Source organism: Calonectris borealis, chromosome 6 (genome assembly GCF_964195595.1).
Source record: "Calonectris borealis chromosome 6, bCalBor7.hap1.2, whole genome shotgun sequence".
Taxonomy (NCBI): Eukaryota; Metazoa; Chordata; class Aves; order Procellariiformes; family Procellariidae; genus Calonectris; species Calonectris borealis.
This window is the reverse complement of record NC_134317.1, coordinates 11,860,959-11,878,690: the sequence shown is the minus strand read 5'-3', so window position 1 is coordinate 11,878,690 and position 17,732 is coordinate 11,860,959. Positions and strand designations below refer to the sequence as shown.

Sequence of the window (17,732 nt, the reverse complement as noted above, 5' to 3'; positions counted from 1 at the left end):
CTTTCTCTACATTGCATTATTCATCAGTGTATTACCAGATGATTTCAAGCTTCTTTCCAGGTTCAAGGATTAGATCATAAAAGTATCACATGAGAATTTGTCAGCAGCAGTTACAAATGGGATGCAGAACAGAGGAGTCTTTGGGATATTTTAGGGCTTCTGTTCAGAAGATTAAAATCAAATATTGGACTAAACTGTGCCTGAACACAGTTACTCAGAAGGCTGTGAAGGGCCGGGGGCTATTTTCCTCTCAGCAACCCACAGAGGAAGGTGTAACCACCACTTGATTTCTCTGAGAGGATCTGGTGTAGGCTGAGGAATAGGGCAGATAATTCAGCCCTTCCTATGAAGTGGCTACTGACTAAATTGGGGAACGGTGGAGAAAATGGCTTGACTCCCCTCAGCTCTGCCCTTAGAGGTAGCATAGTGTAGCTCCGCTATGAGTGAACTGACTTTCAGAAATGTATCTTGTAGGAGCTGATATTTGTGATATAGTTCATGCCATTTAGTAAGGCATCTTCATGTCTTCTGGGGTTGATGTTCTGTATCCTGCGGGCAGGACAATTACACACACGAGTAAAGCTGCTGATGCCAGCAAACTGCCTGGCAAGAGTCAAATTAGGGTGATGGGCCCATAGTTTGCCAACTCTTTGGTGTTTGCTTTTGTATCTGCATATTGTGTGGGATGCAGTCAGCACTGACTGCAGGCTGGGTGGGAGCTCAGCACAACAGCTGCCTGCATTGGGGTTGTCAAAACGGATCCACTGGGAACCCCACCCTGGGTTGTTGCCCAACGGGGAGTAGCTGATCGGTGGAGCTAACCCATCTTAGCCAGTGCTTGCTCGTCCCAACCTTTAATAACAAGTTGCAAATGTGTGTGAATAATTGAAACTAAAATGCTTTGCAGAAAGTAACTGTTAACTGAAGATAACTCTGAAAATGTTTCACTCTCTCGCATCTCCATGCTCACACCTCGCTTCACCTTTCTACCATACATCTGGCACATCTATACAACCTCTCTTTCCTCCCCTCATACACAGTCCCTCTTTCATGCCACTTCCTTACAGAAGACACACCAGAGTGCCCTGCAGGTCCAGCAGAAAGCCGAAGTGTTGCTACAGGCTGGGCATTATGATGCCGATGCTATCAGAGAGTGTGCCGAAAAGGTGGCCCTGCACTGGCAGCAGCTGATGCTGAAGATGGAGGACAGGCTCAAACTTGTCAATGCCTCGGTGGCCTTCTATAAAACCTCTGAGCAGGTGAGCTGAACAGTATCACATCTGTATCATAGCATATTGCTACAGCCTGGAATTTAGCTCCCAGTGCATAGTGCGAAGGTCTTGCCTCTCACCAGGATCAGCGGTGCAGTCTCTCCACTCTTCCAGAGTGTTGAACTGTTCCAAATACCTGCTCTGCTAATACCACTGAGGAGCAATGCTCATTCTTCTCCCTTTTCCTTGAGTAATCCCAAAAGTAGGAAGAATGTGGCTTCAGTCAGCCCTGCTTGCCCTTAAAAGTTGCCATTTGTCTTTTTACATATATTTGCATGTCTTCATCCACACACTAGGTGCATATAAACCTTTGTGTCACCTGAATAGGGCCAGTGTTGAGCCCTCAGGTGACTCCCAGCTGGTAAACACCAGTGAGAGTGCACGCCACAACGTAGCAGCGCTGGTGGGTGTGGGTTTTCTACTCTAACCCTGAGTGCAGAGGGTTTCTGCCAGCAAGGGATCTCAAGCATTGGCAAAATGAACTGAAAGGACATTTGCTCCGTTGGTATATTAATGCAAGGCATACATGGAAACCAAAGTTTGAACTAGTCAGAATTGTTTCTCTGACAAGTATTGTAACAAAAAAAACCCCAAAACAAACAAACAAACAAAGCAGCAGTTTGCAATAACATTAATCTTAAAGTTTTCAGTGAAGCAATGTAATTCTTGAAGTTTTTTTTTTAATTGACCTCTTTCCAACAGGAAGAATTTCTGAAATCCTGACATTTTAGTTTCAAGTTCTCATGATATCAGAGTTAATTTTGAGGAATATAAATCTGCTTTTCCTTGAGAGCTGCTTACAATTAATTACTTGTTACTTTGTGGGCAGTACTAGCCAGTGTTTTTACTAGCAGTTAAACACCACCATGCCGAAAAAGATGCCAAGATATGAAAGGATTTCTCTTAAATCCATCTGCAGCACAGATAATTACAGCAGTAACCATTATATGTTGACACAACTTTACTTCATTCCAGGTGTCCATGAATTGCAAAACACATCCCAGTTGGCTGCTGGTACGGTGGGATTAGTCATCCCTTGCACAAACAGGTGCCATTTATACTGTAGTCAGTGAGAATTAGTGTCATAGTGTGGGTACTCGAATAGCCTTGCCTGATGTAATTTACTGCAGCCAGGCAGTTCGTGTTAGCATGGACATTGCAGGAACCTGTGGTTTTATACAAAAGGCAGCAGTGATTTCCATTAAATTTTCTATTGTTATTATCACACAGTTAGTTCCTCAATTAGGAACCAGACATAGGAAGTTTTTTAGCCCAACTAAATATATCATTATGAGAAGAGATTATTTTTTCCTTAACATCGAGGCTGTAGATGATCCTTGGGCCACTTTCTGGTGTCATTTTTTAATGCATTTTTAAGATTGTTTAAGATTAATTCATTCCTTATAATGAATGTCTTTCACTGTGAAGAGTTTCAAACAGATTTACAGTCCCCGATGCATTCAAGATTGAAATGAATTACTGCTGGTGGAGGATTGTGAGAAATGAAAACCATTAAGGGATTGATTAGTGCTTTAGACAGTCAGATGTGCTGGCCAAAATATGCATAGCCAGTAATTTATCAATTCAGACTCTCTTCCTGTTTCCAAGTCATAGACCAGCATACTGCAGTGCCCACCAGTTCATTTATTAGTTGTGTCTATTCAGCAAATGTTTAGGGCAAAGATCATTCAGTCTTTGAATGCTCATAAACTCACTGCTGCATGTAGTCTGTCGTCTTCTCTTGGGCTGCACAACTGATCTATGGCCCTTCACGGTATGCTCCCTGACTGGATGACAGTGGATTGAGTAATTTACTGGATCCTGAATTCTCCAAGTATCTAGAAAAAGCAGCTAAAAGGGTGGAGAGACTGTCACAACCAGTCAAACTTTTTCATGCCTGATTTCCCCAAGCATACTATGTTCTTGATATAACTGGTGGAGCCCTGGCTTTCAAATAGCCCAGTTTCTCTCTGACTTCTTTGACAGCACACTTTATATTAATTTCTCTCATCGTCTTAACAGAGAGATGATATTTGCATGTATAGGGACAATCCTTTCTGAAAAGATGTGGACCCCAAGCAGTCCACCTACTTTTATTTTTTATGTCACCGAAGTCCAACAGAGTACCAAAGTTTTCAAGAACTAAAAAATAAAATGGAAATGCTTTTCTGTGCCTGAGTAACACATGGGGCACTTGCTCTCCGATAAATGTTTGAGGGTGAATGCTGGTTTGCACCCAAGCAAGAAGATGATTTCAGATTGTCAAATGCATAAGGTCCTTGAACAGCCTGGCAGCAGAGTAAATTGATCAGTTCACCTCAGTTCACCAGTTTTAAAACTGAGTTTGATGCGTTCATGAATGGAGTTATATGAAAATGGCCTGCGATAGTGGGGAGGATTGGTGGGCGATGCCGGAGTCTCTTCCAGACTATGTTCTTGAGCATGTAGGATCCTCTGAATTATAAATGTGTTCATATAAAAGTTGCAGGAGTGGTGAGAAGAGGGTGAACATGGTTAGCTGGACCCCCAGCAATAACTGACTGGGTCTTGAGTAATCTCAGCTGTGGACTGTGTTGGAAGAGCCCTCTGGGAAAGAAGAGGAAAGTTTCAAATGGTCCTGAAAACTTTTGCAGTTTTTTCGGTGTCTGCACAGGCCACTAAGAGTCATTCTCAGGATCTGCAATGCAAAAGACTCCTTGTCCAAGGAGTCCTTGTCTAAGGCCACTGCACACCACACACAGTTTCCAGACTGTGTTGGTTTATTTACTTCATTCCCGTTATTCTACCAAGATAGAAGATACTTGTGTAAGCCCTGTACAGTGGAACACCTGCATCCACCTGGGTTGCGACATTGATTTAATGTCTATGGGTTTCCATCAGTCTTTGCAAAAGCTGTATAGGGAGCAACTAACATGCAGCTGAAGAGAATTAGTTCCAGCTTCAGACTTTGTTTCAGGAAAGTATTTAAGCATGTGTTTTTCTTTAAGTATGTGCTAAGTTCCTTGACTTCAGTGGGATTTAAACACATCTAAAGCACCCTTCCGGAATAGGGATTGTTTCCTGAATGGTCCACTGGGGCCAACACTGATCCCTGCCTTGATTCAACCTTTTGAGCTTCCTTCCGATTATCCATTGGAAGAGAAGGAAGATTTATCACCCTTAAACCAGATGAATTGCATCCCAAACAGTAGAGATCCCTATGGGTAAGAAAAACTGCTAGATGATTCTGTCCAGGGCCTGTTTCATACCCACTTATCCTCCATGCCATGGCCTGTAGTCCAAAACATTTAGATTTGAAATGTTATTGGACATAGACTTTTACTGAATATGTTCCTCCTGATTATGACTGTAGATAACTGAATTGTTCTGCTGTGGGCATATTTCAGGTATGCAGCGTATTAGAGAGCTTGGAGCAAGAATACAGACGGGATGAAGACTGGTGTGGAGGTCGAGATAAACTTGGACCGGCAGCTGAGATAGACCACGTCATCCCTCTGATCAGCAAACATCTGGAACAGAAGGAGGCTTTTCTCAAGGTCTCGTTTTAGTTCTCTAATAAATCAAGAAATCTCCACATTAAGTAGTCAATTTAGAGCAGTGTTGGTGAGTTTGAGAGGAGGCTCTGAGGTGTAATTCCCATTCAGCTACTGGCTGGCTGTATAAGCCCTAGGCTAGTTTCACACTGTTATGGTAGAGGTAATAAGCATTATCATCAATGCATATCTCAGAGAGATGTCATCAGGACTAATTAGGTGGTATTTGCATTGCACTTGGAGGATGTTAGTTGTTGTGCTAGCTCAAAGTTCAAATTCTCAAAATTGCATATGATGAGCATTATAAATGACAGGTATTGTACGGCATTTTGGTGTTGGCTTATACAAATCATCCAACATTTCAAATTCTGTCCTCCAAGCCGATAACTGAAGAACTACTAACAACTGAAGCAATTGTGTTTCTGCAGGGCAGCACCAGGGTGGAGACAGAGATTTCCTTCTGCCTTCCAGGTGCTGCTTTGTAAGAACTGTGGAACTGACAGGCTGACAAGTCAATTGACAGCCAGCCTCCCGCCTTCCACTACAACTGATATACAACATGAAATTATGCTTGCAAGCAAGGCTTAAGAAATTATGCCTCTAAATTGTATATTTTTTGAAACAATGAGTACTTTTCTTGAGAGATGGGTTAGCTTTGGTTGGATTGAAAATGTGTGATGTACTATCTCTTTACAACCAGTTGTTCTATTATTGTCATTAATTTACCTTAATATATAAAATCAGCCACTATATTCAAAATGACTCATGTTTTAATACATTTATGAGGCTGTTAGTTTATTAGCTGAGTTTATTGACCCTTAGCTGAAGCTCTCATGTTCCCGTATGAAAGAGAACTTCTCCTTGCAAAATAAGCAGAGAACTTCCTTGGGTCCCCTTTGCTTTCTTTGCTCATCTTTACTAATTCTTTTTGGTGGGGGCTTTTTTTCTTAGGCCTGTACGCTGGCACGAAGGAATGCTGAGGTATTCCTCAAGTACATCCACCGCAACAATGTCAGCATGCCTGGAGTAGCAAGCCATACAAGGGGGCCCGAGCAGCAAGTGAAAGGTTGGTGCACTGGTGCAATGAAGGCGCTGAAGGTTTTGTTTGCTTCCCCCTCTACTGTGTGGTTGTCCTAAATTTTATGAACATGCTGAGAGGGCACCTTATGTTTTGCCATCTCCTGTCACTAACACGGTACATATGCCTGACACCTTTAGCCACGGTAGTGAGGCTTCTCAGAAAGTGATCCCTCCTCTGCTAGGCATGAGTTCTTATACAGAACTCTGCTGTTGCAAGTGGTGGTGAGGGAAAAAAGGAGAGAGGTTTGAAACATGGACTCTCTCTGGCTTCTCTTGTCAGGAGAGTCCATGGGAGTGACACTGTGCCATCCCCCATCATGTAGGTTGTCAGCTGAGATACTCAGACACTATTTTGCCTTAATATCTAAAAATGCATAAACAAATAAGCCCATATCAAATACAAGGTGTAGATGCATCCTGTTGCTGCTGAGCACTGGAAAAAAATTAACCCCAAACTTGTTTGTCCCTAGGATGGATCTGCTATTTTTTCATCCCTGGAATCCTGTTTGATGTCCTACCACATCAGTCAATCACCAGCAACAGTATCTGCCTATAGTTAATTTCTTTTGGTCAAAAGAGCACTGTTTACAATCAGATGATACATCTGAGATGTTTTAAATGTTTCCACTCCTCTGTTTAATTAAACAGTTGTTAATCTGTGCCTAGCAATGCTGCAAGGTACTGATAAGAATGAGCAAAGTGATTCTGCAGAAATAAACCATTTTTTGTTATTATTATTGGCTTTCTTACAAGCTGCAGAAAGATACAGGTTAAAAGCAGTGCAGTCATTATATATGTGAGAGGGATGGGAACTCTGGTTAGACACGGAAGATGAAAATGGTCCTACTGAAGAGATTATTTTCCTTCCTTTCTTTCAATACCAGTTCTTCAATGTTAACATGAATGTTAACATTCAAGTTTCCCCTGCTACTGTGTCAAATGTTTGTTGTTGTTGTGGACTTTTGTTCCCTACAGTTGAAAATCATGGGAAAATTAATTAAATCCTGACTCAGCAAGCCCTTAAATATGCACCTGATATAAGCTTGTGAGTGTTCCTCACTGAGCTTGTTTGAAATTACTCACTTACATAAAAATCAGCTTGTATATTAGTCTTTTTCTAAGCCAAATGTGTAATTCTTGTGCTTGGTGAGTCTATCCACAGAAAATCTTTGAAGTTCAGAATAAAAGCACCATTTAGTAGGATACTTACTGTGCTTCCAAAGCAAAGACATTAATACAGAACAAAATTAGTTTTATTTGGCATAAACTGTTTATGCAGAGACCTGATCTAGAGCACCCATGACAAGCTTCGAGTTCATTTTGTCGTTCAGACAAAGTTCCCTCAGCAGGGACTGGGTTAGGTTTTGCAATTAACTTAAGTATTACAAATTTTTTGACCATAACCAGTGTCACACTTGTAAATAGGGAGGGATACATCCAAATCTGTTTGCTGCCACCAGTGTTGATACATAAGCAATGAATATCAGTACATTCAGAAAGGGTTTAGGGTGAGAGAGGTTATTAACAGGTGCGGTAAATCATCGTAAGTGACTGTAAGTGGTTGAGAAGCCAGACTCAATGTTTTAAGATAAGAGAGCGCGGCTGCCGCCCGGCTGCGTGTGCCGGAGCCCCCTCTAGTGGATGCTGCGCTCTGAGGATAAGGGCAGGAGGGCTGCCGTGCCTTACCTTACCTTACCTGGGCTCCGCACCCAGACACGGCTGGGATGAGCCACGCTGCTGCCAGCTACACATGACTTAGCTCAGTTTAGAGCTCAGGTTTAACTAAGGTTTATGTCAGTTATATAGTGTAAATCTCTTGCAGTCTCTCTGTGTGTAATCTTTTCATTTAAACCCATGGTACTTTTCAAAGAGTTAAATCACACCCTTTTATCAAGTTAATACAGTCTGGCTGAGCACTCGGGTTTTGAAGGAGAACACGTATGTCCTAGAAGCCAAGGAGTAGCAGGTCGCCTGCCAGTCTCTTCCTGAGTCTGGGTGTCTGTCACATCCCTGTCACACAGAGAACGGTTTAGAGGACCAATACCAGGCCTCAACCCAAAATCGTAGCTCAGCAGTAACTGCACAGGGAGCAGCACACAGACAGTTGCCAGGCAGCACAGGTGTATAAGAAACCTTACCAAGTATGTCAAACTGGGGGCTCAGGTCCCAATTAAATTCAGTCGTGATCAGAGCTCTGCATGGGACAGTAGGCTTTGGTGCCAGGTGCTGGGTAGCCTGTGAGCAGAGCAACAGACGAGGCAGTAAAAGGGCAACTTCTCCTATGTCAACCAGTACTAGACTCCTGAAATAAGCAACAGAAGAGAACGAAAGGACTAGAAATCGTGTACCCCAGTGTATGTACTGGGGTAAATCCCAAGCGCTGTTCTAGCATCTTCTCCTTTACCAGATAACCCCGCAACTGCACTTTTTTTTTGGTTATTTTGTTGGTTGGTTGGTTTTTAAAGCAGCCCCCTTGAATCAATGCTTGTTTTTAAGAAGTACAATCTCAGGGGCTCTGCTCTTGGGAGTGCGGTCCAGGCAGAGTGAGTAAATTCAGCTTTTTATGGCTTATTTCTGTATGCACTCACAGAATCACTAATCATGCAGACGTTTTCCTTTGCCCTACAGCCATTCTGAGTGAGCTGCTGCAGAGGGAGAACCGGGTCCTTCACTTCTGGACCCTGAAGAAGCGGAGATTAGATCAGTGCCAACAATATGTTGTCTTTGAGCGCAGTGCCAAGCAGGTAAAAACCCCACTTTGTCTTTCTGTCCTGGCAGTGTGTAGATATTTCTTGTATCCATGTAATGCCCCTGTGTGGGGTTCCTGTTGCAATCTCAAGTTGTATATAAAAACTGTAACGTTTGAAAAATGGCAAATGTAGATTTCTAAAACAATTTAAGAAAATTCCAAAACCTAATGACAAAACTCAGTATTTTTTGCCAGGTCAGATTAGTTTCTGGATTGTTCATTTGTCTGAAAACAAATATAAAATCAAACTTGTTTTATTGAGCTATTACTGAATGAGAATCTGCTTTCCCTGTGTGCAGATTTATCTGTATATAGGTAGAATTCCCTACATTCCTTTTTCTCCTAGGAAACATACAGCACCTTTTTGTATCCTCTCCCACCCGTTTTGATTACTGTATTCTTTTTATGTGTTCCTAGAAAGTGTTTTAGTATACACAGTATTAAGTCCCAATGGATTTTATATCCTTTATTTGGCAGATTTTTTTGTCAGAGTATTAGTTCTTGAAATACAAAGACTGTTTGTTTTGTTTTTCCTTTGGTTGTTTTTGACATTCACAGGCCTTAGACTGGATCCAAGAAACAGGCGAATATTACCTCTCTACTCACAACTCCACAGGGGAATCAGCAGAAGAAACTCAGGAACTCCTGAAGGAATATGGGGAATTCAGAGTACCTGCCAAGGTAAACAGTGACTTTAATCTAATTATGGCATCTGCCTTAGTCTATGTTTATGATCCTGTTTCAATGCCTTAAATCTCTGTAATAATATGCCCTTGATTTTGTATTTTCCTCCTGACATTCCTAGCCCAGAAGATAAATGCCTTTTGAGAACTGTGATCTTTCATTTTTAGCAAGACGTAGGCACAAAACCGAGGTTTTCTCCCCCTTGGTCTGTACTGGTTATGGAGCATTTTTATTCTGATCAGAAAGAAGAGAAAGTCCATTTGCATACAGAGTTCACAGCAACCTAATGAGACATACCCTAATTCCATCCTCAAACAATCATACAAGAATGGTATAGAGTAACTAATTGATCTGAACATATCCAAGGTCATCTTCGATTCCCTGTCTCTTTCTTCTGTCATTACAACCACAACTGGTTTCATTAATTCCAGCTGGGTTGATCACAGATGATCATTTATCTCATCAGAAATAATCTGCTGATCCCAACAAAATACTTTAAATAAATGGGTTTGTAAACTGCGGGGTGAACATTTTTTAATACGAAGCTGCATTACCAAGAATCTATTAATTTATATGGAGCAATTCTGAGAAATCTGGTGGGGTTTACAGAAGAACGGTGATTGGATCTGCTTCAGACAAATTAATTCAAACCGTAGATAATTCACAGACAGTGAATCCACAGGGGTATTAACAGTCACTGATAAGGATCTAAATTGCAAAGTTGGACTGCAGCAATGGCTTTGGTATTATGTAGCATCATTTCACTGTGTCCTGAAATTGATCTTCTGTAATCCTTAAATTCCTCATTAGGCTATCCATACTTGCATGGGTTTGATTCACAGGCTTTGTGGTGTTCTTGTCCCCTTCCTTTTTCCTTAGCTTGCAAGTTTGTGAAAATAGGAGATAACTAGCAGTGGATGGAAGTTAATTTAATCAGACAGGACCTGTACAACATTCCTTTAACAGTACTCCTGGCCTCTAACCACCCATAATCAGTCCGCCTGAAATCATGTTCCAGTTAATAATTTAATTTTGATCAGAATAATCCTGTTTCATCCTGAAGTTTCCAAACTATTTCTACTCTTGACTTAGCCTAGGATTGAGTTTTATACCTTGTTCCTTATTGACCGTTACTGGCTGTTCCTTACACTGACGCATCTAGTCTTGCTCCCTAGGGCTCTAGTAAATCACTTTCCAACTGCTGACCTAGAATATTTTCACTGCCACGTGCAATCTGGTAAATGCATGTCACTCCCAGACTGAAAGCCTTCCTGATCCCAATAACTTTCTGGCCAAACCAATTGTTCGGAAAGCAAAAACATCAGTAGCTTTTGGGAATGAAACACCCTTTAAATACAACACGAAGTCAGATTTTTACTTCTCCATACCTAGCCTTGCTGAAGTACCTACTTCATTTGTTAAGATGACCTCTGATTCAGCTGCTAATTTATTTCGCTGGTGAAATTTCTTGAATTTAGTTTTGTGTTTGAAATCTGCTAGATGTTTTCTAGCAGATGCTAGATGCATTTGTCCATTTGTGGCCAGATTGCTGATAATGTCAAGTACCTGATAGCATGTCTAGCTTCAGGAAGAGTGGAAAGTTCTCCCCATCTCTGAAAAGCAGCTTGCCAGTACCTCTGGGTATACCACTGATTCTCCTTTTGCTTTTGAGGATTAACATGTGCGTTACAGCTGGAGTGCTGTCTGTACAGTTGATTCTCAGTTTTTATAAGCATTTTGTACTTGAGTTGGCTCAAACATACGGTCCAGGCTCCTTCAGTTCCTAGGACAGATTTGGAATCTAAGCTAATATTTATAACTAGCTCTTTTGTGCCAGATCTGCACAAAGTTCCTCAATATGGAAAACCATAGTGACTAAGGGGCAGTCAGAGCCCAAGTGTAGTAGAAAAGACCTCTGGAAGATTTGGGGTCTCAGTGTATGTTTTGGAGTTCAGGCATCTTTTAGTTTGTAATGCTCTAACTGGAACTAAAATACTGACAGGAGATTTTATAGTAGACCAGGAATTTGGATTTAAATTCTGTTTGTTTTTGAAACAGAGTAGTAGTGACTCAAACTCACTTCCTGGACTGATATGTGGTGTATTAATGACCTGCCTACACAGGTTTGCAGAACCAACTAGATATAGATTCAGAGTAACTTGGTGTATTTTATGAGGTGTGATTTTTAAACCCTGTCTTCTACTCCAAGGCTCACAAAATATAAGTTTTTGGTTATGGGAAGGAGGCATGTCTAACTTCCATCATGTTTTCCTTATGTGTTTGTGTGTGTGTGGTTTCAAAAACTTGACTTTTCTATCTCCTGCAGTTTCATAAGTGTCCTTATAAAAATGTCATTCCTTTCATGTTTTACTGGGCACAGTTTAAAGCATCTGATTCTGTATAAGATGAAGTACAGGCACTCTTTAATGATGTATAAAAAATTGTGAGCTGCTTCTGACTGCTGTGTGAATTAAAAGCAAAGGAAATAATAATAATGCAACATAACCATATTTTGGGCAGCAAACAAAGGAGAAAGTGAAGCTCCTCATCCAGCTGGCTGACAGCTTTGTAGAAAAAGGACATATGCACGCCACTGAAATTAGGAAGTGGGTCACCACCGTTGACAAACGCTACCGTGACTTCTCTCTCAGGATGGGGAAATACCGCTACTCCCTGGAAAAAGCCCTTGGAATCAATACAGAGGTACTGTAAGTCCATGTCCTGCTGGAGTTTTACACCAAAGCTGAAAGTCACAGAGGGAGGTGAAGGCTGTAGTATGAATGCTGCAGGTTATCGTGTGGCCATTAGAAACACTTAAAACCTAGCCAACCTACCTAGCCAGGCTCAGAACTGTTTCTGAAGAGAAAAAGTTTTTTTTGTGGCAGATCAGTGATATGAGAAGGAGACAGATGAAGAACAGAAAGACTATCTAAACAAATATTTGCACCATTCTCCAGGAGACCAGCTACTGGGGAGGAGGGGGAAACACATTATTTGAATAAAAGTCTGTGTTAATTTTAGCATGAGCCATAAATCCTGCTCCCACACCATTATTTTGAATCAAATTCAGGCTTTGACTGTAAGTTTCCATTCTCTCATCCTTTAACTAACCAAAAAATTGATCCCCAACTTCATCTCTGAGCAGTTTTAGGTGAAATAGAGCAACACAAGAGAAACAAAAATTAGAACCTCCTGCTATTCCCTGGCCACAGTATTAAGGGGGAGTGCCAGAAGCAGAAACACTTTAAAAACATTTCAGTCAACCATCCTTCGAAATTAAGTATCAAAGAAAGAGGAATAAATTCCCTCACTTACACCCTTAAGATATCTTAAATGTACTGTTCCTTGAGGGTCTCTGGTTTACACAAAGTTACTAACCACAGTCTGGAGAGGTATTTCCATGGCAGAAGGCCATTGGAAGTTGGGATTGTCTCTGCATAGTGCCCTACTTTATCAGACTACTTATGAAGTCCCATACTAGGCAATTAATTTAGATGCAAAGGAGCAAGGTAAAATTTAGACGTTTGTTGTCAATACCTATTTCTGGATAGGAGTAACAGTGAAGACTATAATAAATCTCATCGTTGGCATTTTTTAAAGATTTCTCTCTCGCTTTCTCACCTTCTGCCTTCTCTTTGTAGTTCTTCCAAATCTCTTTGAATTTCCTTCTTTCTGACACTGGTATCTTTATCTTACTTTTGTCCATTCTTATCCATTTCATCTCATGAACATGCTGCATTTTGCACAACAGTAGGGTCACAATGAATTTAAAATCTGTACTGTCATTTTTTCTAGGATAACAAGGACCTAGAACTAGATATTATTCCAGCAAGTCTTTCAGACCGGGAGGTAAAGCTGCGAGATGCAAATCATGAAGTCAATGAAGAAAAAAGAAAGTCGGCCAGAAAGAAAGAGTATGTCCCCAAATGCTCACAGTCTGCCATGACACATTATCTAAGAGTGATTCTATGATATTTGCATGCCAGAACTGACTGACAGTCCCATAATTCCTTGCAGCTGTGGAGCTATTGAGATAAGTCTACAGGTGCAGGGCAGAAGTTGTGACTTGTAGGCTAGAGAATTTCAGAACATACAGGTTGAATTTCTTTTGGTTTTAATCAGAAGTTACTTTTGGAAAGGGAAAGGAGTGAGTCAAGCACTTCAATTAGACCCCAACGTCATGGAGATACTCATTGTCATGATTTCTTTCTGTCTGTATATGAAAAGTAAAATGAACAGAAAAAATGAAAAGCATCTTCATATGTCTAGGTATCCTCTAAACTCCAACGACATCCAGAGGAGTTAACTGTGTTTCAGTGACACAAGAGTTCACTTGAAGTTTAGGTTCAAATTTCAGTGGGTGTAGAACTGAGAGAACTGGAAATATTTCATACTAGAGGAAATATTTGGAGAGTGCTTGTTGCACTTAAATCTAGAAACAGTCTAATTTCACAGTATTTTGTCTTAATTTTTGTGTGAGAATATTCTGGAAAGCATTTGTATGTATGATCCTTCTCAGCCCTCTGAAATTGTCACTACAGTGCATAACCTTGATAAGGAACAGTGGTTTCTTACTTTAGGGAACAGTGGTTACACTTGGTCTGCATGTGGCACATTTTCAAAACATTGGGCATTTCAACTTTGAGATGCCCAGCCTCAGGCACTACAGATGTGGTTGCGGGCTTCCAGCAGTCTGGATTTTCTCCAGTCGGATATCAAGCTGTTGAAGTAGTGTTGTCTCCCAAATCCATCTGTATTGCCACTGAAGGTCAAGTTTCAGGGTTACTTACTGTTGACTATTAGCGAAGATGCAAGTGTTGTTGGTAAATCTCAAGTCCTTACTCCTGGGGAAAAAAAAATTCTGAGAATCAGTTGACTGTTAAGGATGGGCAGGTAGATAGTAAATCACACCTCAGGGTAGCAGAAATACAACTTCACAGAATTTTATGCAGAAAAGATATTTAGAAAATAACCCTACAAGGGACTAGAGTATGTAGTGGTATTTCATTCCTGGAGCTGAAAGGTGCAAAATGAGGCAGCTGAAGGTTTAGAGTGGAAGTACACTGATCCATGAAGACAACAGAAGGATGTTTTGTTTTCTCTTCATTGTACAAATGCCTATAATGTCCAAAATACCTGAAATTCTTTTTTTCAGATTCATTATGGCTGAGCTGCTTCAGACGGAAAAGGCTTATGTCAGGGACTTACATGAATGTTTAGAGGTAAGTTATGGCCCGGGAAGTCTCCAGTATTTTCAGGAAGGACACGGTATCCTTTGTGGTGGTGATGTTCGCTGTACTGCAAAGGCTGACCTTGACAAGAGCCTGTGTCAGGGTACCAGCGTCGGTGGCTAGCCACGGAGTTATGTCCTGCTGGTGGTGGGAGCTGGGTGGGCAGCAGAGGGAGCTCGTCTCCCACTGGCAGAACCGTGTCCTGTGTGCCCTGTGCTCCCCACGCATGGCTGTAAATGTCTGCGCCTCCAGGGACACCTGAGTGTGCCTTGATTGACAAAGCTGCGCTGACCCCTGCAGAGTGAGAGCAATGTCCTGGGACTTAGTAAAGAGCAACGTATTTGCACATTGACCTAAAATTTGGTGGTTTCTAGTCTTTTTTGAATCATGGAGCATTTTCTTAAGAATTCAAATCTATTCCTTTGGGTCATCTCATGCTAGGGAAAGAGCTGGATTTGCACTGTCAAATACTTTGCCTAGCTCTACAGCAGGGTGTTCCTGAAGGGGACTGTGATATTCAGGGCAAAAAGCGGAGTGTATTTCAGTGAAATCTGTCAGCTTTCTCATTCCTGTAGTTTGGAAGAGATTTTTATGTATCTAATGCTACTGAAGTGGCAAATCCAGCTTTTCTTTCAACTGTTTCTGCCTGCAGTTTTTGGACACTGTCAGTTGGACAGCAAAGACAGGTGTTGTTGGCATGTTTCTGCTTTTTCCTCAGACAGCTTCTGAGTGTCAGCACTTTGAATTTCTCTGGAGAGCTTTCTGTGACACTGGAACATTTTTTTTTTCTTAGCTTGTTTGTTTAATCTCGAAGTACATAGTTCCCTTGTCAGCCTGCGCCTTTGGCAGTGAAACAGGGAGATCTATTCTTTTTTACTGCATTTATTCACAAAGCTAAGATCTGCTGGTGTCTTCCAGACCTACCTTTGGGAAATGACAAGTGGAGTGGAAGAAATACCTGCTGGAATCCTTAATAAAGAACACATCATCTTTGGCAATATTCAGGAGATATATGACTTTCATAACAAGTAAGTTTTCTTAACAGTCCTGTTAATGTTTGTTGACTAAAGAAACCAAAGGCATATGTATACCTGTAAATCTGTGTGGTGTCTGCAGTGAACACCTACAGCGCAATACAGACAGGAGCATAAAGTAATTGATCCAGATTTGCAAAATAATGTTTGATTTCTTGTTTTGTTTCTTTTACAAATATGAATTGCATCTTAGTTTAAATTTCACCTCATTAACAATATTAAAGTCATATTATACCAATGCTTTGTAGTTCTATACATGCTTTCCATCTCGCAGCACTAGACCTAGTCTGGAAGCTTGCCTGTCAAAAGTATGATCTCTTGGAAAATGAGAGGAAAAAAAGGAATGGTTGACATGAGTTGGGTTAATAAATAGCTTTCCTGCCACTTCTTGGAGACTCTCTGTATTTAATCTGTAACTAACAGTACTCCCTTTTATCAAGATAAGACTGTGTATCAGATCAGCTTAGAGGGCATTGTTTCCCTGCTATAATGTGAATGCAATAGCAGTTATAAACTTAACATTTAGGGGTGCTGAATCCCACAAGTTCAGTCTGAATTTCAAAGTCTGTCTTCAAGTTACACACCAAAACCAAAGCAGTTTGAAAAACATATCAGAAAACCCTTCCCTGTTGAAGTTCTGGGAGACTTTCAGTGCTTCAGCCAGATAAATGCGCCATCGCATACACATAAATATGTTCATCTCATACACATAAATATGGTTCAGCAGAGGCTGCCATATGCATGCTTTTGTGCAAGCAGCTTCAAAGCATATCAGGATAGTAGATTCAAACTATGTATTACATTAAAAAGGACTTTAAGTAATAGATGAATTGACTTCCATCCTAAAAGAATCACCCCGTCATACAGATAAGTATTCTTCTCCCATTTAAAACTATGCTAGGATCACCCAATTGCCTTCCCACTTCCCCTCTCTTTGTAGTGCTATATCTTCTTTTTAGTGACCCTGACAGATGCCAACTGATTACTCTCCTTTTTGACTTTCCATTGCTCCCAGCTAGTACCCCTTCAACCCTCAGTCATGCCCCTCAGCTCCCTGCTGCTGTCATTTGTCCTTTCTCTGACCTATCCTCCTCCAGCCTGCTGCTTCTACATAATCCTTTTCCCACTAAAACTTCTAGCAATGCTAAAATAAATTGCCCCCCCCTTGCATCCACCAGAGTCCTCCACAATTTTCTCCCTTGGCTGGTGATGTTAAGGCATCCCCCAGCCTGATTCAGGGCTGGGGAAACAGCACATTCAGTTGCTTCTCCTTCTGCAACTTCTGTTTCACATTCCTCTTTCCACCCAGGCATTGTACAGGGCTCTATGTGCAAACAGAGATGTCGCTCATCGTACAAGGTGTTGGGAGAGAGTTGATTACAAAATCTTTAGTTGCGGAGTTTACTACTTACCTATGAAGTATCAAGCTTGTTTAAATTATTATCCTTTGCCCAGCGTGCTGAGTTTGGGGATGGAAAGCTGGCAGCTTTGGGCTTCTCTTTTTGCTCTTCCTCTGAACCACTGCACAAGATCTTTTTGAAGATTCATGATCTGGTTCTTGACTATCATTTCGCAGTCCTGAATACACTGACCCCCTACTAGGGATTGCTACCTTTTCCTTTCTAGTTGAGTCAGGCATGACTGTGCTCAAAAACCAAAGCATACCTTGGCAAGGACACATTTTTTCCACTGGCAGGACACTTGATTAGCCTCGTAACCAAGGTACAAGTATTGATCATTAGCACTGATTAACTCATTGGTCATTCTGCTTCTCCTGGGTATTTGACTGTAACTAATTACATCGGTGTCTTCTTTTTTCAGCATTTTTCTGAAAGAACTAGAGAAATACGAACAACTGCCTGAGGATGTGGGCCACTGCTTCGTCACCTGGGTAATGAGGCTGCTGCTTCTCATTATTTATTCAAGTTAATTCCTCCAGCACAGACAGAAACAAGCTGGGAATTTGTGCAAGGGTTACGTCCTTAGTGATAAACGAGATTAGGAGCTAATCAGGAACTATGACTCTTTGTCCTTCACCTTTCCCAGGTTGAAAGGTTCCCTACCTTAACTCTTCTCCTGAGCAGTGGTGTGAAGGCTTTCCAGAGCCTCTCTCTTTCTCCTGCACTGACCAGCACAGCTTTTACCTCTGC

General features: G+C 41.3%; 1 protein-coding gene across 1 annotated transcript in view; it reads left to right on the top strand.

Annotated features, from left to right (window-relative positions):
* Nucleotides 1-17,732, top strand: part of KALRN (kalirin RhoGEF kinase) — a 524,417-nt gene that overhangs the window by 355,230 nt on the left and 151,455 nt on the right. The window contains exons 17-26 of the mRNA XM_075152844.1: nucleotides 1,041-1,259; nucleotides 4,658-4,807; nucleotides 5,756-5,870; nucleotides 8,513-8,628; nucleotides 9,192-9,314; nucleotides 11,838-12,020; nucleotides 13,113-13,231; nucleotides 14,473-14,539; nucleotides 15,467-15,576; nucleotides 17,404-17,473. Of these exons, the coding sequence (XP_075008945.1) occupies nucleotides 1,041-1,259; nucleotides 4,658-4,807; nucleotides 5,756-5,870; nucleotides 8,513-8,628; nucleotides 9,192-9,314; nucleotides 11,838-12,020; nucleotides 13,113-13,231; nucleotides 14,473-14,539; nucleotides 15,467-15,576; nucleotides 17,404-17,473 (1,272 nt within the window). The remainder of the gene's footprint in view (nucleotides 1-1,040; nucleotides 1,260-4,657; nucleotides 4,808-5,755; nucleotides 5,871-8,512; nucleotides 8,629-9,191; nucleotides 9,315-11,837; nucleotides 12,021-13,112; nucleotides 13,232-14,472; nucleotides 14,540-15,466; nucleotides 15,577-17,403; nucleotides 17,474-17,732) is intronic.